General features: G+C 44.1%; 1 protein-coding gene across 1 annotated transcript in view; it reads left to right on the top strand.

Annotated features, from left to right (window-relative positions):
• LOC115099919 (scavenger receptor cysteine-rich type 1 protein M130-like) overlaps positions 1-24041 on the top strand; it is a 152601-nt gene that overhangs the window by 100750 nt on the left and 27810 nt on the right. The window contains exons 8-9 of the mRNA XM_029617927.1: positions 2838-3131; positions 19541-19855. Coding sequence (XP_029473787.1) covers positions 2838-3131; positions 19541-19855 — 609 coding nt within the window. The remainder of the gene's footprint in view (positions 1-2837; positions 3132-19540; positions 19856-24041) is intronic.

Below are 24041 nucleotides of genomic sequence, written 5' to 3'. Positions count from 1 at the left end.
TGGGTGACTCTTTATTGTTGATTTTGACTTTGAAAGTCCTATTGCTGAGGAAGGACTTGAACCAGTTGTGGGCAGATCCGGAGATGCCGATGTCTGTTAGGCGATCCAGCAGGATGGTATGGTTGACGGTGTCAAAAGCTGCTGAGATGTCTAACAGGATTAACAGAAAGGAGTGTCCTTTGTCTAACCCCATGATGATATGGTCAGTGAGTGAAATGAGAAGGGTCTCCGTGTTGCGTGATTTACGAAAACCATATTGCGATGGGTATAGGATCTTGTGGTCTTCCAGATATTCAGAAAGTTGGGTGTTTACCAGTTTCTCTGTTAGTTTGGCCACGAATGGGAGGTTCGAGATGGGTCTGAAATTAGTTAAAACATTCGGATCTAAGTTGTGTTTCTTGATGAGTGGCTTGAGTGAGGCGGTTTTTAGACTGTCTGGGTAGCTTCCATGGGTTAGAAGACTGTTTATGATACTGGTCAGGGGTCCTGAGATCGCATTTGGGATGAGAAGCAGGAGTCTCGATGGGATGTTATCAGCCGGATGGCTTGATGGTTTCTGCCTTTTTAAAAGGAATTCAATCTCTTTGGTGGAGATTGACTCAAAACTGTCGAAATTAGGTCTAGTGAGAGATTGGGGATTCTCACGTGACTTGAGAGGTGTAATATTTGAAGGCAGGAGGGCGAGAGTATTTAAAATCTTCTGTTGAAAGAATGAAGCGAGTTCGATAGCCTTGTAAAGAGCATGTTCATCTGGAATAGGTGGGGAGGTAGATTTGGTGATTTGTGTCACGTAGGCGAATAGGGCCTGGGCATCATATTGGAAATGATGTATTTTGTTTGCGTAGTATTCCTTTTTTTTCTGTAGAATGGCAGTCCTGTAGTGATGTAAGAATCCCTTGTATGTAGAGAGTGTAGAGGTGTTGGGGGTTTTGCGCCATCTGTTTCTTTATGGCGTAAGGTCTGTTTCATTTGTTTAAGTTCAGCGCTGAACCAGGGTTGATTTCCCTTTTTTGTTGGGTTGATTGTTTGGAGACCATAGGGCACCATTTATTTGCGACAGCTTCTGTAATCTTTTGCCAGGAGGAAAGGGCTGAGTCGGGGTTGGCTAAATCTAAGTTAGAGAGTTCTTTGGAGAGCTGTTCGCTGAGGGTATCCGATGGACACGCTTTCCTGAATTGAATGGTGGAAAGGTGTGTGGCTGTGTGTGTCTGTTTGTGTGTGGAGAAGGAGGATTCTATCAGGAAATGGTCTGACCAGGGGATTGGGGTACAGGAAGGTTCTCCTTTGCAAGTGAAATTGGAGTTGATGAATATTTGATCCAGGGTGTGTCCAGCTTTATGTGTAGGGCTGTTGATGGTCGGAGTAAATCCCATAGCGCCGAGGGTGGTGAGGAGGGCTTCGCAGTTTGCAGAAAGAAGTGTTGCGTTTGTATGGAGGTTGAAATCCCCCATGATCATTGTTGGAAGGTCTGAGTTAATATGTTTCACGATGGATTCTATAAGGGGTGAAGAATCAGAATTAGTATTAGAAGAATTAGTAGAATCAGAAGATATGCATAGAGCAGGCCTTTGTTCCAGGGACGGGTGAAGGTATCTCTGGCTGGTGCATGCTGGTCCCTATGCAGGGAGCAGAAGCTTTCCACTTTGTGGTTCTGACTGGATGAAAAGAGGTCGATGCCGCTGCAGTATCGGTGCTGGCACCAGTTGAGGACACCCATCGGTGCCGGTGTCGATGTTTCCCTCAGTGCTCAGTACGGTCTTTCCCCGGCACCGAGGACGATGACGCCAATGTCCTTGATGGAGTCGGTGACGGATGGTAACCCTGTCCATGGTGCTCCTGGTGAATCGTCGGACCCTCCATGGTCAGTGGTGCTTGAACTGGCGTCGATGGAGCAGTATGTTTTGAAGCAAACAACTGCTCCATTTTGTCCAGGTGAGCGCGACGGCCTTTGAGGGTCATTTGTGCACAACTAGGGCATCGACAAATGTCATGCGAGGAGCCTAAGCACAAAACACAGACTTCATGCGGGTCCATTATGGACATGGTCCTCGGACACTCGGGGGCATTTCCTAAACCTGGTCGCCCTGTTAAAATTTGGTGGGCGCGTGGTCGGTGACCATCCGGCACGAAATGGTAAGCTGCTGGGAACCGACCGCAAGTACCGGAAAAAAGACTTACCGAGCGATGGTTCCGTGAGGAAAGTTGTGAGAAATTTCTCACAGAGCTCCCAAACCGCAAGGCAACTGCTGAGCGGAAAAAGAGAGACTGAAGGGGGACCCCTGGTGGCTGCAGGGTTAGTGCCATGCTGGACATGCTCAGTGTGCCAGTCAAAGTTCTAGAAACTTTGACAAAAGTGTTCTGTGACAGGGCTCCATCTGATGATGTCATCCATATGTGAGGACTAACACCCTGCTGTCCTGGGAGTACACCTGTTACAGGTAAGCAACTCTGCTTTCCCAGTCATGTCCAGACCACGTAGCCAAAGAAAAAATGTTGCCATGTCTGGCCCTGGCCGCACAACCAATGTTCCATGACAGGGCGCCATCTGATGATGTCACCCATATGTGAGGACTACCATCCTGCTTGTCCTGGGAGAACTTTCTTTCTTCAGCCACATGGCCCGCAGCCTTTTTTCTTTGGCCCGGGACCAGTTAGGATCGAAAAAAAATAGCAAGGACGCTGAGAAAGAAGGGTGGAAGGGAGATTACCTCAGTACAAGCATGGATCTTGCTGCGGCACACCAGTGTGCCACGACCCAGAGGTTGAGAAGCTCTGCTTTATAACATAAACTAACTCTATGACCACTGTATGCAGATAAATGTACTTTATTATTGCAGGCAGTTTGGAAAAACCTAGTGTGAGTTTGTCACCTACCTACATGGCATTCAAGAAGAACGAGAACCTAGAAGTGAGGTGTTCACTTCCAAATCTTCACATGAACACATTTGTTTACTTCAGCGCTAAGAATTCCTACACAGTACAGAAGCTGCCAGCTGGCAAGAGCACAGCAGTCCTTACAATACAGAACCTGCAGCCATGGCATGAAGGAGAATACAGTTGTCGCTATGAAGTGCACTCTTCAGAACATGTGCTAAAATCTCCGGGCAGCGAGATGGTGCACGTGTTTGTGGGTGAGTCCCTCCTACAGAGAGCTTAGTACTGGTGATTTTCTGGCATACAATTTATGCAAAAATAGTGTCGTTTTAATAGCAGTTGTAATCATGATGATAATCATGATAATTATGCTCATCATAAACAGCCTGATTTTCAAAGCCATTTACATGCATAAAACAAAGTTTTGTGCGTGTGAATAGTTGTAATAAAATAGCCCAGGGTACAGTGCACATAAAATTATATGTGTAACTTAGTTTTGCTTGTACTTGAATGTAAACTAAGAGAAACACCCAGGGGTGAGGGGCAGAACTGACTTAACACACATACTTAGATGTTAAAAGAAAGCTACGCCTTTAATAAAGCAGGAGTAACTTTGTACGAGTTATTTTGTGGGCATATGGGCCACATATCTGCACATTTTCAAAGGGAACTTATGTGCATTCGTTTGCTTTGAAAGTTTGGGGAATGGTCTGCACGTAAAAGATACACGTAGACTTTACCCAAACGTGCACAGTTATAAAACTAATCTCAACGAGAAAAAATTTCAAAGCATTTGTCATGGGTAAAAAGCATTTTCTCCACATTATGTTTATTTTATTTATTTATAAAATTTTGTATACTGGTGTACATCACATCGGTTTACATCTTTTTTGCATCACAAACATGAAAATAAATATCGAAAAACATTACAATACAAATCAATCAATAGTAGTATTGACCTCATTCTGTATTTAAAATAGGATAAAACAAATTGTCTAAAGTTTGCTAAAAGTCGCAGTAGTAACAGTAATAGTTAGCATGATTGAAATTATGTGTGAGAAAGTGGCCTGGAAACCACTCTTCCTCAATGTGGATAAAAGCCCTTGGCGCTGTTCCAGTATGGTGAGAGGACGTATTCCATCTCCGTATGCCACGTCACAGGAGAAAGCGTAAGTGCAGAAATGGGCTTTTCAAATCTTGTTGCCTAATTTTGAAGCAGAAATCTTCCCGCAGGAAAAGTAAGTGCAAGTGACTGAACAGACTTTGTCTCCACAGCAAGTTTCCAAGAGGAAGTACATTCATACTGTAGGGAACCTTTGGTTTCCCTCACTGAAAGGCGTAGACCATTTGAATGGGGAGGTTCTGTGTAGAAATCAGTAAAGGATGGTTTGGGTTTGCACCCCCATGTGTGAGCTGCAGATGGTGTGACCTCGCTGTTATCATCCTCGTGGAGTATTAGTTCAGATTCTTTTTAAGCAGGTGGTGGACTTTACTTTGGACTTCGGAGGCATAGAGCTTCTGCTCCAACCAGTCTCCTATTTTTTCTCCTAATTTATGGGAAAGGAGTAAGGAAGTTTCCCATTCAGGGATCAGCCTTCCAATGACCTGTCTACTGGCCCTTATGCTTGCTTTTTGGAGAATTCCCTGTGAGAGCCGGTCCCCTTTGTTGCAGTAGATTGGGGCATCCTGTATTCAAGGCTGAATTTGGGGTAAGGAAGATCTGTAGTATCCTAGCTTTCCTTCAGAGAATAGACCTGACAGTGACCTGATGTGGAGGAGTTTCAACTTGAATTTACTGTCTTTTTGTTCTACTTCCTCTGTTTTGAGGCAAGGAAGTTTTCTTCCATCCTTCCTATCTCTTGCTTGGTTTTTTTTTTCCCCTTTTTCGGTTCGGATAAGGGGTACCAAACGGCCATCAGTTCCACTGGGAACTGATGGCCGTTGGTACCCGAGACTCATATCCAAACCATATTGAGAGTAATGTCTTTCATTCAAAAGGAACCAGAAGGGTGAAATGAAATTAATTCTGAGTAAAGAATCTTGACATTGGCACAAAGGGAATGAAACTAAGAACTTTGCTGCTGCTATCTTAAGTAAAATACTAATGAGAGTAAAGTTCCCATCTGCTACCTTGTAAAGAATTAAAGGAATTAAGAAAGATTGGGGGAAGAGTATATAAAAACTGGGACTTGGTTCTGATAGAATATTGGAGAATAGGAATTAAATCTAAAGTAATGTTTTCTGAACTTGAAACATTTTCATATCTACTATTGTTAACATTGGTTCACTATTGCACAACTGCGAAGAATAATATGTACTGTTCACTTGGTTTTTACTGTTGCCTAACTACTAGTTATACATAATCTGTAAAACCGTTATGATGGCTCTAACCGAATGACGGTATATAAAACTCAATAAATAAATAAAATAAATAAATAAATAAATAAAGTGAAAGAAAGATTGGATCAACTTCAGTCTGATAAGCCTGAGAATGTGGAGTAATTGGGAAGAAGAAAGGATTTAGTGTAATTAAAGTGTTTGCAGAGAAAGGTAAGGACTTTTGCTAAAGAGTGGGAGTGCCAGCCAGGGGAAATCCTACCTACGGTCTTCAGGTGGGCAGGGAGTCCTTTTGATGGGCAGAACCACCCCTTCCAACTGGCCAGGATATTTTGTTGCAGTCTCTGCACAGAGAAATAAACTCTCTCTCTCTCCCCGGAAGCACTGGATGGGTGACTTCTTGAATACTCACAGTTTGTTGGATTAGTCTTGGTTACTGTTGAACTCCTTGTTCTTTTCTTTTGGGTCCCTTGGAGCAGGATCCTTAATGCTCCCGGCAGGAAGGAAGGGCAGTCAGAACTTCTTGAAATTAGGTTTACCAAACTCAGGAAAAGTCTAGGGTGGCTCACAGCATCACTGACACCCTCTTCTTTCCTGAGGATCACGGAGGGCAGATCTTTCCTAACTTGCCCAGAGTTCCCTATTCCCTGAGCTAGGAGAGGAACAGGCTCCAGAGAGGCCCAATACTTAAAGAGTAAAAGTTCCAAAAAAAATGACCCAGAGGGAACTGCCCAAACCAGCCAGAGTGGACTGGAAAGGAAAACCCCCCTCCCAACCCTGGCCAGGACCACCAAGTCGGACTTGCCTGGCTGATGCTGGTTGGGCCTGTAAAATAACAAAACTCTAACTCCTTTCTACCTTCTGTATTGAGGACTTCCTGCTCAGCTGTAGCTGGGGAGCTTTTGTATAGTATTACTAGTGCGATGGCCATGGCAAACGTCACAGAAGGAGGGACTGCACCTGCATGGGCCTCCCAAATCCATCCTCCTCTGACTATCTGACATTGTCGCTAAATAACCCAGGGCTTACTGGTAACCCGAGAAGTGCCCAGGTTACAGAAAGAATTTGCCTCCTTCTGAGAGGTCAGAAGAGGGTGCTGGGACCTATCAGCCAGATGGTGGCCAATATGGGTTTGGCCTCACTCCCGAGCCCTTTCTTGAACATGAACATTGAAGCAAGTGCAAAGGGAGATCAAGGCATCCAGTATGGAGGGGATTTTGCACCCCGCAGGTTCATCCATGATTAGAGCAACTAGGCCCTGCCAGAATACTGTCGTGGGACTTTTGTTGATCCAATGGAGTTCTGCTGATAGCATCCGGAATTGGATCACATATTCACCCACTATCTGTGAATCCTGAAGAAGGCACAACAGATCAGCTGCTACAGAGGAAGATCAGCCTTGTTCCTCAAAGGTTCTTTGGAAATCTTCCAGGAAGTTGGACAAGTTATTCATAATGGCTATGCCCAAGCCAGTAGGTATGTGCACTGATTTTTTTTTTCATGACCTTTTTGTTTTGGGTCGTTATCTGTTAGATTTCATTTTTAAAATGGTTTGAGAGGGGTTTATTTTATGTTTCCCCTACTTTTGAAGGTAGTGCACACTAATTAGTTTTCCTAATTTCAGAGTTAGTACACACTAACAGGACTTAGTGCGTACTAACTGGATGTTAGCATGTACTAATTAGAGTTAGTGCACACTAACTAGAAGGCTGTCCTGAAAGGGGATTGGTCCTTTCACTGATATGTGACAGTGAAAAGGACCAATGGGCAATAAGTGAAGGAGTGAATAAATTAATAGTAAGTGCCCCACACTTTAATATTGATTTATATACTCCTTCTGGTGCTGGTAGTTAGGTTGGGAGAATGGATGCTGAATTAACCAGCATCCATTTTCCAAACCCCTGTCACCACTTTTTTTTAAACTTTTTTTTTCATTATTTTTTTAAAGAATTGTTCCTCCCAGTTAATATCCCAATAATATCCCAATATGGTGTACTGAGCCGAGCGCACTCTTAACGTGCAGTTAGATGCGGTTAAAATAGGCGCTAATCAACCTATGCATATTGTATCTTCTAACATAACTATGCAACTCTAGACTGTACCCTGCTCCGGGCAGGCATTAATTTCTGATCGCTAAAATGTGCATCCTAGACGCACATTTTTTTTTTGCATAGGGAGTGAATAGCTAATAGCCTCATTCACATGCATTTGCATGTGATGAGTGCTATTACATTCACTCCGCGTTAGACGCGTGTTGAATAGGCACTAATCCCCTTATTGCATTATGGGATTGATTATCTATCTATCTATCTAGCTAGCTATTGAGTTTTATATACCATCATTCGTTTCGCCATCACAACGGTTTACAAATTTTCAGTCTATGCGAGTTAGTAAATACAAACTATTCATAATGAAGTCACCAGATGAAGTTACATGATAAGGGTACAGTCTAGAGTTGCATAGTTACGTTAGAAGATACAATATGCATAGGTTGATTAGTGCCTATTTTACCCGCATCTAACTGCATGTTAAGAGTGTGCTCAGCTCAGTGCACCATATTTCATCAGCCCCTTTGTATTTTAGGAACGGGGACATGGCATTTTGGAATATGGAAATTACTTTGAAATCCCTTGGTGTGAGTCTGTGTGTTTGGGTGGGAGGAGGTGACTGGTGAGAGGGGAAGTGACTTGGCTAAATGTTTGGGGTGACAGGTGGGAGAGAGACTAGTTTGGGTGGTGACTAGAGAGAGAGATTCAACTTGTCACCCCATAGAGTTAACCCACTCACTTCTCCTCTCAACAGTCCCTCCCCACACAAACAGGCTGCTTCTTGCTCACCAATCCACCACCCCAAGCAGTCCTCTCCCCCCATCATGCCATAGTCACCCCAGTCACTCCCCCATCACCAGTAACCCACACACACCAATGCCTTTATTTTAACCACTCACAAACCGTTTTTCTCCCACCTGTCACCCCATACATTCACCCCAGTCACTTCCTCTCACCAATTACTGCCCCTTCACCCAAACACACAGACAGACCCTAGAGGAATTAAAAGTATGCATATCCTAAAATGCCAGGGCCCCTTTCCTAAAGTACAAACAAATTTTAAAATATTCATTTACATTACATGCTTTTGCTTATTTTGACTAGAACTTGATGGTATTATTATATCACTTGTTTGTTTACATTTGTTACCAGGCACTAGCCATCCCCTGACAAACACCATCTTGCAACCTTGGCAACACAAACAAGTAACTAAGGTGACAGCCATGGGAACGTAGAACCATACCTCTAGCTAACGAACTGCTCCCCAGTTGACACTTTTTAACTTATTGGTAACATTTCTAGTTAGCGTGCACTAACTATAGTTAATGTGTGCTAACATCCAGTTAGCATTCACTAAGTCCCGTTAGTGTGCACTAACTATAGATTTACAATTTACAGGCTTAGTGTGTACTAACAGGACTTAGTGCGCACTAACTGGATGCTAATGCAGACTTAGTGCACACTAAGCTGGTAAATAGGAAAACTATAGTTATTGCGCATTAAGTCCCGTTAGTGCGCATTAAGTCCGTAAATAAGAAAACTATAGTCCGTGTGCCCTAACAGGACTTAGTGCACACAAACTACATATTAGGGCACACTGAGTCTCATTAATGCGCACTAACATGAAATACTTATTTTTCTGAAATTTCGTCTTTTTTTTTTTTCATTTCATGGCGCTCCCGAAACAAGACGAAATAGACAATTTTGTTGCCATTGTCTGTCTCGTCCCTACGAGTCAGAGGCTGTCTGGTGAGAAGGGATATGATATAGGCTACCTTGGCTCAGTTGGAAGGAAAGCTTGCAGCTTGACTGTTGCATCCATCGGTCTCAGACGGCTTCGACCTCTGTGCCTCACCTTTCTTTCTGCTCTCCCCACTAGCCTTCAGAAGATGGCTACCACTGTGTCTTCATGCCGCTCTCTCCGGCGTCCCTGGAACAGCTATGGCAAGACTATCCGCCATGTTTCTCATAAGTGCTTCCTAGGGTGTGTGCGCGCACGCGCACCCCACGTCTTTATCCACTCATGGCCGGAAGCTCGGGGGTGTTCCCCTCGAGCCTGCCCTTCGTTTGCTAACAGATCGAGTTAGCAAGGATTGGAATGCCTCTGGTCTAAGCTACTCTGCCACTTCCTGCTGCCACTGGAAGCTCTCTCTGTCCTCCAGGCTACTCATCTCTAACCAGGGCCTCCGCTCCTCGGGGGCCCTTATGCTTTCTTTCAGGTACCTAACTGGGATCCCGGGTACTCACATCCTCGAGGCCTGCTCTCCCTGCCTTGGTACCTATTCACGTCTGCCTGCCAGGAACTCCATCGCTACAGCTATCTACTTCTGTGAATAACCTAACATTGCCAAGTCTGTCTCACCTACAGCTCAACGCTGGGGAGCCTGCATCTGGGACTTCCTCTTCTACCTTACGCTGCCTACAATCTACTAAGTGTGGGACTGGGCTCCTCTGTCGAGGACCCCTGGCTCCTTCTACTGGGTTACCTCACCGCTGCCATCTCCTGGGCAGTATCATCAAGCTGTATAATAAATACAAAATCTTCTGTGTTGCATGTCTTGAGTCTAGCCCAGTACCGCGATTCCCCACGGGCTCCTCCCCATGGGAGTGGCCTGTTGAGATCGTGGACCCTTTTCTCCGTGACATTATGAAGATACTCTCAAAGGTAGAGCCCCTGAGAAATTGTCAGCGGAAAGCAGTGCAAGCAAGTAAACTAAAGAATTATTAGTTCCTACCAGTCTACGTTCCACTGGAATTCTGTCTTTGGAAGTTGTGATCATTTGTGAAAGGTAGTTGAAATCGTGAAAAGTACTGGATCAGAACAAAGCCAGAACAAGCTGAAGCTGGAAGAAGCTGAAGCTGGAAGAAGCTGAAGCTGGATCTGGACGAAGCTGGAACAAGCTGACGCTGGATCAAAACAAAGCTGAAACAAGCTGACAGGCCTCAAGAATGAAGCTGGAGCAGCCTGGCAGACCTCACTCACCCAAGACTGTTGCTAGGACAAAGGAACAGCTGACGATTACTCTTTAAAATAGCCTCCAATTCAGGTTCTCGAGCCTGTTTCTTCAGCTGCCGCCTCTTTAAGACAGTTTTTTAATGTCAAAATAGCAATCCTAAGAACCAAAATACCTAATACAATCAAACAAGAAATTAAATGCACAAAGAGACACCACACAATGGTTTAGATTTGTTGAGACAACAGATATTGAAGTTGAATCTATGCTGATAAAGATAATCCTGCACCAAATATAATTGACAACCCTGCCAACTACTCACATTAAAAATTAACAAACATAGGGCCTTATTTTCCAAGGCTATCGCACGCCTGCGCTACCTACATCGGGACGAAGTCGGCCCCAGAAGAGGAGGAGTCGGGGCGCCACTGTGGACGACTCTGCGATGTCACCGAGGACAGCGAAAAGGTAAGGGCCTTTTCGCATCCTATTCGTGCCCAATAGCACCCACCTTTCACGGTGGCACTATTGGGTGCGAAACCAGCAGCAATCGCACCACAGCGGTGCGATCGCTGTCGGCTAGCCCAGGACTGCCACCCCGTGTCGACCCCCTGCCCCCATTAGCGTGATTTTCTAAAGTATCGCAGGCCTGCGATACTTTGGAAAATGAGACCCAGAGTTGCCCCTATATTAACAAAGATCATAACCTATCCTTAGAGGAAGGATCCAAGCCGGACACACTATAAGGGGCAATCATCAAACCAATTCTAAAGAAAGAAAACAGTGACCCCCTTGTCCTGAGCAACTACAGACCAGATTCAAACTTACCACTAATTGCAAAATTAATAGAAAAAACTGTACAAAACAATTGGCCGAGCATTTAGATAACAATAATATTCTATACCCTTCACAACATGGATACCGCAAACACTACAGCACAGTGACCTTGCTGCTCTCACTGACCGACAACATTCTGAGAGGATTATCCATTATGAGCCTTTTACAAAAGCCCACAACCTGTTCTTGTACTGGCACTGGGTTCTCTGGTTTTTGGTTGTCTGAGTAATCGCTCTCCTTCACCTGGCATTCCTTATTCTTGCTTTCATATGCAGAGAAAGGTCAGGAAAAAAAAGTACAGAAAATCCATTTGATGTAGTAGGAATCACACAAAAGCTTTCCCGATAACGTCTGCTACCAATAGCGCCACCACCCTAAACGCCTGGGACAAGGTAGGTGCTAAATTTTACACGTAAAATAGCTTGTTATGAATGCACTAGTTTTGGGTGCACATTACTGTTTCAGGAGTACTAGCTAATCTAGTCATTTACATGAGGTCGTCACTATTGCCTATGCGCTGGTTAGCATGTATGTTATGGTCATGCTAATGCATGTATTGGATAGGACGTCCATCTAGTGCGTCTAAAATGTGCATCCAAACTGCTTAGAATGATGCGCTGGCCAGAGGACCTAATATTGGATCAGCTTGTTAGAGCTTTATCTTCAGATTACACCACTGTAATTAAGCTAGCAGATAAAAGGGGGAAGCATAGCAGTACAAATCAGTTCAAGCTACATTGCTGAGATTAATCATCAATTTCTTGATACCAGGTACTACAAATTACTTGACACAGATCCTAACCCAACATGAAGCAATATCTTCTCTCCTGTACAATCTGGTGTGGACCAGCATTTCATTACTTCAAAAGAAGCAGACTTTCTTGTTTAGAAATATCTGATTACCCCAGTTTTTTACACCCTTCCCAAGATTCATTAGTCCCTTAACAATCCACCCGGTCGCCCCATTGTCATAGGCATCAGCTTCTTCCTTAAACCGCTCTCCAAAGTTGTAGCTTCTTTTCTCTGGCCCTTTGTCCCTTTAAGTCCCTCATATATGCGAGACTCAGGTCACTTGATTACAATTTTACAAGATTTTCTTATCCCACAGTTCCTTTCTGGTTAGGCACATTGGACATCATGTCACTCTATTCTAATATTCCTCAAGAAGATGCCATCACTATAGTAGAATCCACCTTAGACCGATGTCCAGCCAATTCATGTATTCCAATGTCTTTTCTTGTGTCTGTCATCCACTTAGCATTTACTAAAAACTTTTGCTTTTTTTTTATTTTTTTTAATAATAAACAATTTTTATTAAAGGCAAAACAAGCTTCATACAAAGTATAGTATGTAAATGAAAGCACAACAGTGCTTTCATTTAGCTCAATAGACTAAATGTCCAAACCAGTAATTGCATATTCATCCATGTTCATTCTCCAGTTTTTTCTGTCCTTTATTTCCTGGCTACCCTAGCCTCCAAGTTCATTTTTCCTGTTATTTGTATCTGCACTTTGGCCTTCTTGTTATACGGTTTTTTGTTAAGTTAACCCCTAAGTTCGATGTAAAACCGGCCTGATATGAAGCTTGTCATGAAGTTCGGTATAGAAAAAAATGTTAAATAAATAAATAAATTTGATAGTGGAAAACATTACATCCTGATGATGCTAGACCTATTATCAGCATTTGACACAGTAAATCATGACATACTTTTAAAGAGACTAGAAGAAAAAGGACTACACAAAAAAATCTATAGCCTGGTTCAGATCATACCTAAGTAACAGATTTTACCAAATCTGTATAAATAACTTATTGCCAAAGAAAATAAATCTACAAACAGGAGTACCACAGGGATCAGCAATCTCCGCAACACTCTTCAATATTTACCTGCTTCCGCTATGCCACCTCCTAGCAGACCTGGGAGTCATACACTATGTTAATGCTGATGACATTCAACTACTACTACCCATTGAAGACACAATGGAAAACACTAAAATTAGCAAACATGTATCTAGACATCATCAAACAGCTACTAAACCAAATGGAGCTAGTTATTAACATCGAAAAAAACTGAATTCTTACATTTAGAACAGAAAAATTTGACGGTCACCCAAACACCAATACTGCTTAAAAATTATCATAAAATAGAATTAGCCGAAAAAGTACGAAACCTCAGTGTGATAATTGACACGGAACTCAGCCTCAAACAACATGTATCACTAAAAGTCAAAGAAGGATACGCCAAACTTATGGTTCTCAGGAAATTAAAACCTTTACTAACGTTGACAAACTTTAGAACAGTTTTACAAGCACTAATATTTGCTAGCACCGACTACTGTAATGCCCTTTTTTAGGATTACCATACACAACAATAAGACTACTACAAATACTGCAAAACTCTGCCGCAAGAATACTTACTGGCAAAAGAAAAAGGGATCACATTACTGAAACTCTAGCTGAACTACACTGGCTACCCATCGAACACAGAGTACAATACAAAACACTTTGCACAATACATAAATTAATTCACGACGAAAAAGCAGAATGGCTGAACACAGCACTACATGTTCATGTCCCACATAGAAACCTGAGATCTGCTAACAAAGCACACCTAACCATCCCTTCTGTTGTGCTTCGCGGCCGTGGCGCCCCACGACCGCGTCCCCCTACCTGACTCACAGCGCCATGAGAGCCCCGGGGGAGGGCTCCAACTCGGGCCCATGCTGCCCGTTGCAGGGGAAGCCGTCCTGCTTCCCCCAGCGGCGTCTCTCCTGCACCGGGGAGATTCAAGATGGCCGCCGCCATGGGATCCAAGATGGCCGCCATCAACTCATTTGCATTTAAAGGGACCTGGTCCCTTTAACTAGACTCAACTGCGTCCAATGATCCAGAGCAGAGGAAGTATATAGGGAGGCTTCCTCTGCTCATTCCTTGACTTGGCAACATCTCTTGCGAGTGTTGTTTGAGTCTGCTTGCCTCGGTGAGTTCCTGCTGCTTGCTCCTGTTTCGTCTTGGTGATTCTCTGGTTCCTGACTTCGGATTGGCTTACGGTGATTCTCTGGTTCCTGACTTCGGATTGGCAAGCGGTGATTCTCTGGTGCACGACTTTTGGACTAGTGAGCGACGACCCTCTGGCACTCGACCTAGGACTCCTTCAAGACTCCGTCTCCAAGTGCCCACCTAAGTCCCAGCGGCCCGGGTCCCTACGGGCTCCTCCTGGGGGGACCGCGGGCTTCCAGGGCGAAGCTCCAGTTGGCCTTTGCACCATTGCTCTGACCTTCCTAGGTCCACCTAAGTCCCAGTGGTCGGGTCCCTACGGGCTCCTCCCGGGGGGACCGCAGACCACCAGTGGTGAAGACTCAGCGCCTCATCTCGTCTCTTCATCGCCTCCGCATTCGTCTCAGCCTCCAGTGCCAAGGGTCAGCTGGTTCCACCTCCTGTTCTGCCTCGCCACCCGACATGAGACCCTACGGACCCTCCGAAAGGTATACCATCCTCTTGTCGGCCAAGGGTCCACAAGGCTGAGCATAACACCTTCTGTTAAAACAGCAAGACTGACCCAAGTCAGAGAACGGGCATTATCCTTAGCTGGACCCATATTATGGAACACCATGCCCTTAGAAATTAGACTACAGAGAGATTTCAAGCTTTTCAAAAAGAGTTTAAAACCCTGGCTTTTCAAGCAAGTATTTTGCAAAGAGAACGGAGAATAGTGGAATATAGAAATCTGGCAGCAGAACATCAGAACACAGCACCTTTGCTCAATATGTGTGTTTTTATTAATCCAAATATACATTCCGATAGAGTTATACATGTAATTAACACTGATAAATGTAGGAAAAGGACAAGATTTATAACATTTTGCAAAGCTGGAAAAAGTTGAAGCTGGATCTGGACGAAGCTGGAACAAGCTGATGCTAGATCAAAACGAAGCTGAAACGTGCTAACAGGCCTCAAGAATGAAGCTGGAGCAGCCTGGCAGACCTCACTCACTCAGGACTGATACCAGGACAAAGGAACAGCTGACGGTTACTCTTTAAAATAGGCTCTGATGCAGGTTCTATGCCTCGAGCCTGTTTCTTCAGCTACCGCCTCTTTAAGACATCCGATGATGTCACTGATGTGCGAGCGGTGCGTCCTGGAGGGAGGCATGCCCCTACGCTCCCAAAAACAGAGATCCGAGCCTGCGATCGACCCGCAGCCCTCAGCGAGTGGTGCGGCCGACCCATGAGGCCAAAAACAGATTCTCCAGACCCACCGGAGCAGGTAGGAAGGCCCGGCCGCTGCGAATCGCAGCCGGGTTTTCTAACAGTGGCCATCGCCGCAGTACCCAAGATTCCACTCCAACACCTCAAAATCATAACACTGACTCATCACCAAACTTGGTCTTCTGCCTGACCAGTTTCCCCCTTCCTCTTTTGATGAGCCCACAAGTTCTGGCAGTTGACAGGACTTAGCAGCAGAATGGAGGTTGAGGTCTGGTCTGGTATGGGGTTGAGGCAGGCTGAGGGCAAGAAGAGACATGGTCCGGTCCAGTCCAGGATCAAGGCAGGCTGAGAATAAGAGGAGTCTAGGTCTGGGCTGGGATCAAAGCAGGCTAAGAAAAAGAGTAGTTGAGGACCAAGCCAAGATAGGGATTCCAAGAGACAGACTGGGGACCAAGACAATATGGGCATGGAGACGAGACAGAGCAGGACTACAGGGGAAGGCCAGGAACTAGATAGGCACATAGGAACCAAAATGAATGCACAGTCACCAGGAGACAGAGGAGGATAGATGTGATGTGAGCTCTTCATGAATGCCGGTATAAAAAAACCCCTTAAATAAATAATAAATAAAATAAATAAATAAAGGCTAGAACATATAACACTGAGCACATGCCTTGCTAGTAAGCAGGGGACCTGTTGCAAAGTTGTCAGTGATCTGGAGTAGTGGAGTTTAAATGGCCCTCAAGCCGTGATGTCATTTTTCAGCATCGTAACCCATTTTTCACCACAGTGCCAATTAAGGAGGCAGAGGGCACATGCATTCCTAAGGAGGAGCAGCATGGCAGGGAAATTGAGATAACAGTGTCCTGCAACTAAGGTGCGAGTAGGCGCGACTGATCATGGGTTGGCCCTGCGGTTGCCCTGACATTATATTGGGAAAGGAAGAGACTCAAGCTGCAGGCACTTTTCTTCTTTTTTTTTTAAAAATTTTTATAGCACTGCCTAGCCAGATATCTTTTGGAGATATCCAGCTAAGAAGAAAGCTATCCGGCCTCAAAAGTCTGGATAACTTTAGACTTAACTGGCATTATTCAAAAGCTGGTCGATTAGGTATAATGTTATCCAGCTAAAAGTAGCCGGATACTTTAGCAGAATATATTTAACGAGATGTTTATCTCGCTGAATATCTAGGACAAGTTATCTGACTAACTTTAGCTGGATAACTTGTCCACTAAACTGGTTAGAGAATATGGACCTACATATGTTTTGTCCTGGTTTCGATCTTTTCTAACAAATCGTTCTTTATATGTACATGTTAATAACCATTGTTCAGATTCATTCAATTCTTCATCTGGGGTTCCACAGGGTTCATCATTGTCTCCATTACTCTTTAACATATATTTGCTTCCTCTTTGCCATATTCTCACAACTTTAAATGTATACTTCCGAATATATGCTGACGATATTCAGTTACTCTTTCCTTTAAAAAAATTCATGGTCTGAAACTTTTTCTCTAATATCTTTGGTCCTTACTACGATCAACACATGGTTAGACCACAACCGCTTAAAATTGAAACCCTTCAAAAACTATGATTACACATCTTTCATCCATTTCAGAATCCTCCATAGGCCCTCCTTCTCATCTAAACTTTAAAGGTATTTCAATTCCTGTCAGTACTTCATCTATCAGCTTAGGTATTACAATCAATTCCAATCTTTCTATGGTTAATCATATTTCCAACATTACAAAAAAATCTTTCTATAAATTACATTTATTGAAGAGAATTCGACCTCTTCTTTTCTTCAAAGATTATCGTACAGTATTACAGTCTTTAATTTTTTCAGGTATGGATTATTGCAACGCCTTATTCTTAGGTTTATCTGATTCTGTTTTATATCCTTTACAAATGATACAGAACTCTGCTGCTCGGGTGTTAGTAGGTATTTCACGTCGAACTCACATCACACCAGTTTTACTTTCACTTCATTGGCTACCAATTAAATATCGAATTCAATTTAAAGTATTATCAATTATTCATTCTCTCATCTATAACACCTCTTCTACTTGGCTATGTACCAATCTCCGCATATATAAACCTACCAGACATCTCAGATCTTTTCAAAAACTTATTAGATATTCCTACTGTCAAATTGGCAAAACTTGAACTAACCAGAAAAAGAGCATTCTCAGTAGCAGGTCCTGTTTTATGGAATTCACTTCCAGATTACCTCCGTCTTACTTCATCAATACAACAGTTCAAAAAACTATTGAAAACTTATCTATTTCAGAAAGCATATACCTTAACCACTAATTCATAAAACAACTTCCATTCATTCCAACTGCTTCCTCTCAATTTATACATATTCACATGACATAATATTTCCTTTTGTTAATTTATTTGAAAATTGCTGGACATGAATGTATACTGCGCTATGTTAGCTTTTTATTTGTTTTATTTGTATTATTGTATTTTTATTTTTATTTTGTATTATTTTATTTTTTATTTTGTATTATTGTAGTATTGTGTTCAGTTCTGGAGACCGTATCTCCGAAGAGACAGAGACAAGATGGAGGCGGTCCAGAGAAGGGTGACCAAAAAGGTGGAAGGTCTTCATCAAATGACTTATGAGGAGAGATTGAAGAATCTAAATATGTACACCCTGGAGGAAAGGAGGAGCAGAGGTGATATGATACAGACTTTCAGATACTTGAAAGGTTTTAATGATCCAATGACAACGACAAACCTTTTCCATAGGAAAAAAATCAGCAGAACCAGGGGTCACGATTTGAAGCTCCAGGGAGGAAGATTCAGAACCAATGTCAGGAAGTATTTCTTCACGGAGAGGGTGGTGGATGCCTGGAATGCCCTTCCGAAGGAAGTGGTGAAGACCAGAACTGTGAAGGACTTCAAAGGGGCGTGGGATAAACACTGTGGATCCATAAAATCAAGAGGCCGTCAATAAAGAGTGGGTGGCTCGCCAGAATGACGGCTACTGCCTGGAGATAATACCCTTATTCAATAAACATACACATGGTTACTGTGACTCCAACATCACTCTAAGCTACAACAGCAAGAGGAAATGTGGAAAAAAGGATTCGCACTCACAAAGTGGGGAGTAGCTGGCTTGTTACGGCGGTTACTACCCCAAACCAAATAAGCCTGATACTTCACTTTCAATACATATCCAGCATAGCTCTCTGCTTCAACGGCAGGGGAGAAGAAAAACTGATACTTCACGCATAGCTCTCTGCTTCAACGGCAGGGGAGAAGAAAAACTGATACTTCACGCATATCCAGCATAGCTCTCTGCTTCAACGCAGGGGAGAAGAAAAAAGGATTCGCACTCACAAAGCGGGGAGTAGCTGGCTTGTTACGGCGGTTACTACCCCAAACCAAATAAGCCTGATACTTCACTTTCAATGCATATCCTGCTTCAACACCGCAGGGGAGAAGAAAAAACTAATACTTCCACGCATATCCACGCATAGCTCTATACTTCAACGGCAGGGGAGAAGAAAAACTGATACTACACGCATATCCAGCATAGCTCCCTGCTTCAACGGCAGGGGAGAAGAAAAACAACCAATAAGGGCTGAATAACACAGTCTGGGTAAAACAAATAAACATGGGTGTAGCTTGCTTATTGCGGCGGTTACTACCCCTACTACCCCTAACTAATTAAGCTTGATATTTCACTTGGTTGCAGCTCCATCACTGCTCTCTACATTAATGGTGGGGGTGGAAGGGAAATAGAACCAAAGAGCTAAGAGAAACAGATAAGTATGAGAAAAAAATGTGAAGCTTGCTGGGCAGACTGGATGGGCCGTTTGGTCTTCTTCTGCCGTCATTTCTATGTTTCTATGTTTCTATATTTTGTCTAGTTTATTTATTGTGTATGTTTGGTTGTAAACCGTTTTGATTAATTCTTTGAATTGTAAAAGCGGTATATAAACATTTTTAAAATAATAAATAAAAATATGTTTCAACTATGACTAATCAGTGAAGCAAGTTCTTGGACTTCTTCGCCTCTTCAATGACTTTCAGATTAATTAATTTGGTTCTTTTTTAATCTCATCTTTCAGTGCTTCTTCAATTTCTCTTGTAGCATGCACTCTAGGATAGTATGGTTATGTTAACTGTTTTATAGATGTAAAATAATTGATGAAGTAATGTGAATTAGAAAGTGGTCATTCCACTGAAAGATTTAGGTGATATAAAAATTTACCAGGATACTAGCAAGAACTGTTACCAGCTGCAAATCTTTTTTTGTTTTGTTTTTACAGATCATCTTAAATGGGAATTGAAGGACAGCCACGATCAATGCTCAGGGAGACTAGAGGTGTTTCTTGATGGCAAATGGGGCACAGTGTGTGCTCGTGGCTGGGATTACCAAGATGCTAATGTGTTATGCAGAGAACTGGACTGTGGATATCCTGAGTTTAAGGAACGGTATCCTTCACAAACCCAAGGAACGGGGCCCATTTGGTTACATGAGGTGAGCTGCAATGGTACAGAGTCTCACCTAAATGAATGCAAAGCAAAGCCTTTTGGAAACAATGATTGTAGCCATGGAGATGACGTCAATGTTTTTTGCTCAGGTAATTCCATTATCAAAATGATGAGTCTTGTAATCAATGTCCTATAATCTGATTAGCTAAGTGAGCTCTGAGTATGTGATATAATTGGCTATGAGAGTGCTGAATATTGTTCTGAATGATTGAGTTTAAGACATTGAGCCATATTGGTTATGATGTCACAAATATCACACATATATGGGCCAATCTAATAGTTGGAAAATGTAGACCATAGGAAATTAAGAGGAGGGAACAGGGAGGAAGGATAGGGTGAGCAGGAGATTGTTACAATTGGGCAGTTGTGGGGCCTTCCCGCAACCGGCCGCACTCACACACAGGAGCTGCCAGCACCAGAGACAGGAATGCCACCACCTTACTTCTTCTCCCGGTCTCACTAGGTGCATGCCGCTCTCCTAGTCAGTGCCTCAGGCAACAGGTCCTCCTTCCTTGAAAGTACATGTTGCTCTTGATCCTGCTTGCCTTGCCGCTCCTCTCCAGCCTGCCTCATCCTTCCCAGTCCAGCCTTGCCTCATCTCTCCAGTCTGCCTCTCAGACTGATACCTGAATCTGACCCTTGCTTGGACATTGACTACCCTTGCTTGCTGCCTGCCTCTGATCTAGCCTGGCCCTGGACCTTCTTCCATACCATACCCTGAGAGACCCTAGCCTAAGTCCTGCTGGTCCCTGGAATCCAAGGGTTCAACCTGTGGGGAAAGGGGCTGGTAAAGGTGAAGCTCCTGACCAGTCTCGCTCCAGGGTACATCCACCAGCTGTCAGTGTAGGCCTAGGGGGTTCCCTATCTGGGCTGAGCCAACCAAGCCACAGCCACAAGGGTCCACTCTCATTAAAGGTTGCAGAGGCCACGGATCCAGTGGACCTGACCTCGCTGCAAGTGATTCCAGGTCTGGCCCAACGTAACTAGCAACAGCAAGTGGTCCTATACCAAGTGATAGGGCTTCTCAAGAGGCTTTCAGTCCAAATGGATCCCCTGATGCCAGTACTGGCTCCTCCTCCAATCATTCCTCTTCCACCTGGGTCAGTCTGCTAGTTGAGGTCTGTTCTGCAGCTGCCACCACCTCCACACTACAGTGGGGACCTAAGGAATGCCGAGGTTTCTTAAACTAGTACAGCATGCATTTTGAACTTCAGTCGGCCTTGTTTCCCATGGATTGCGCCAAGGTGATGTACATCCTGTCATTACTGGGTGGCATGGCCCTAGCATGGGCCTCCCCACTGTGAGAGCGAGAAGACCATGTTCTTCCTGACCTGCAAGAGTTCCTCCGCTAATTTAGATTTGTGTTTGAGGAATCAGGTCTTGCTTCTTCCATGGCGGCGGAACTTCTCCATGTCCAGCAGGGTCTGTGTACTGTAAGAGAATACACAATACAATTCCACACCCTCACATTGGAACTACAGTGGGGACAGGACAGCCTGATGGCCATTTTTTGGAAACGCCTTACCAGGAGAATTAAAGATGAACTATCCAGTTGTGACATTTCCACCACCTTGGAGGCTTTAATAGCACTGGCTACCCGTGTCAACTGGCAGTTCCAAGAGCGGGCCCAAAAGAGCAAGGCTACCCGGTGCCTTATCCAACTGGCCACCCATTTTCAAAACCCACCGGTGCCCATGCCTACCTCAAAGGGAAATCGTTAGAAAAGCCCATGCAATTGAGCTGTACCAAGCTATCTCTGGAGGAGAAACATCATAGGAGACAGCTGGGACTATACCTATACTTTGCCAACCAGGGGCACTTTGCATCTCAATGGGCAGAGAAGTCAGGAAACTTTCGCATCTAGGATTGATTAGAAAGGCAACCCTAGGTTGGATATTCTCCTCTCTACAACTTCTGGTTCCCATCTGCTTGTCCACTGAGCACTGTCAGTTTTTCACCGAGGCCTTTCTCAACTCTGGGGCAGGTGGGAATTTCATTGAGGAGTCCATCGTCCATCAATATGGAATACTGACAGCTTTACTGGAGCAGGCAGTAAACATCTCTTCAGTCTATGGATAGCCTCTTCCAAGCCGCCTCACAGATTGCTCTTCTCCACCAGGAGACCATTTACTTTGATGTGATTCCCAGAGCAGTTAATCACGTAATTTTGGGCCTGCCTTGGCTCCAGTAGTACCAACCATAGATTGACTGGAACTCCTTAGATTTGGCATGTTGGGATTCCACTTGTGTCACACCTGCCTGACTACCATTTGGCCTCCACTTGCCTTGACTGTGGCCACGACTATACTGGGTCTGCCACCCCAGTACACCACTTTTGCGAACATGTTCAGTCAACAGCATGCTGAGACCCTGCCCAAACATCGGTTCTATGACTGTACTATAAACCATCAGTCAGGGAAGATGTCTCCTCAGGGTAGGGTATACCTCTATCGGTTTCCTGAAATAACTGCCATGATTCAATATGTAAATCTGTAAAGATGTTTCATTTGACACTCTTCTTCCCCGTGGAGGTGGGCTTCTTCATCAGCAAGAAGGACAGATCCCTCAGGCTCTGTATCAACTACAGGGGCTAGAAGATAGAGCTTCTGGATGGAATAAATGACATTTTTATGGATCAATTGGTTCAGGAACCAACAAGAGAGGGAGCAATTTTAGATCTAATTCTTAGTTGAGGCCAGGATCTGGTAAGAGAGGTAATGGCGGATTAGGGTTAGGGTGAATAAAAATGTGGACATAGGTGAACTGGTAGATGTGGAGTATTTGGATTTTCAGAAGGCATTTGACAAAGTCCCTCATGAGACGCTTCTAAGAAAACTAAAAAATCATGGGATAGTAGACGATATCCTTTTGTATATTGCAAACTGGTTAAGACAGTACGAATAAATGGTCAGTTTTCACAGTGGAAAAAGGAAAACTGTGGAGTGCCTCAAGGATCTGTACTAGGACCAGTGCTTTTTAATATATTTACAAATGATCTGGAAAGGGGCATGACGAGTGAGGTGATCAAATTTGCTGATGACACAAAATTATTCAGAGAAGTTAAATCACAAGCGGATTGCGATACATTACAGGAGGACTTTGCAAGACTGGAAGATTGGGCTTTCAAATGGCAGATGAAATTCAATGTGGACAAGTGCAAGGTGTTGCATATAGGAAAAATAACCCTTGCTGTTGTTACATGATGTTAGGTTCCACATTAGGAGTTACCACCCAGGAAAGAGATCTAGGTGTCATAGTGGATAATACATTGAAATCATCGGCTCAGTGTGCTGTGGTGATCAAAAAAGCAAACAATATGTTAGGAATTATTAGGAAGGGAATGAGAAATAAAATGGTGGATGTCATAATGCCTCTGTATCTCTCCATGGTGAGACTGCACCTTGAATACTGTGTGCAGTTCTGGTCGCCGAATCTCAAAGAAGATATAGTTGCACTGGAGAAAGTACAGAGAAGGGCGATCAAAATGATAAAGGGTTTGGAATGGCTCCCTTATTAGGAAAGGCTAGTGGCTGTTCAGCTTGGAGAACAGGTGGCTGAGGGAGGGTATGATAGAGGTCTACAAAATCATGAATGTACTTGAATGGGTAAATATGAATCTGTTATGTACTCGTTTGGATAATGCAAGGACTAGGGGGCACTCCATGAAGTTAGCAAGTAACTCATTTAAAATAAATCAGAGAAAATTCTTTTTCACTGTTATGCTTGGGCTTGTGGATCCTTGGGCCGACGGGTGGATGGTATACCTTGGAGGAAGATCCGTAGGCTCTCCCGTCGGGTGGCGAGGCAGGAACAGAAGTGGTGACCACCTGACCCTTGGCGCAGAAGACAGAGGCGACTGTGGAGGCAGACGAAGAGTCGTGACGTCAAGGAACGGAGGTGTTTCTTCACCACTGGAAGTCCGCGGTCCCCCCAGGAGGAGCCCGTAGGGACCCAGACCGCTGGGACTTAGGTGGACCCTTGAAAGGTCAGACGTACGGTGCAAGGGACAACTGGATCTTCACCCCTGGAAGCTCGCGGTCCCCCCTGAGAGGAGCCCATAGGGACCCGGGCCGCTGGGACTTAGGCGAGCCCTTGGAGGCGATGGTCAAGAAGAAGTCCTAGGTCGAGAGCCAGAGGGTCGTCGCTTGCCAGTCCGAGGTCACACACCGAAGGATCACCACTTGCCAGTCCGAAGTCACACACCAGAGAATCACCGCTTGCCAATCCGAAGTCAGACGCCAGAGAATCACCGGAAGCCAATCCAAAGTCAGATGC

Source organism: Rhinatrema bivittatum, chromosome 10 (assembly GCF_901001135.1).
Source record: "Rhinatrema bivittatum chromosome 10, aRhiBiv1.1, whole genome shotgun sequence".
NCBI classification, from domain to species: domain Eukaryota; kingdom Metazoa; phylum Chordata; class Amphibia; order Gymnophiona; family Rhinatrematidae; genus Rhinatrema; species Rhinatrema bivittatum.
Note: the sequence above shows the minus strand (reverse complement) of the source record. Positions and strands in the feature narration are given on the sequence as shown.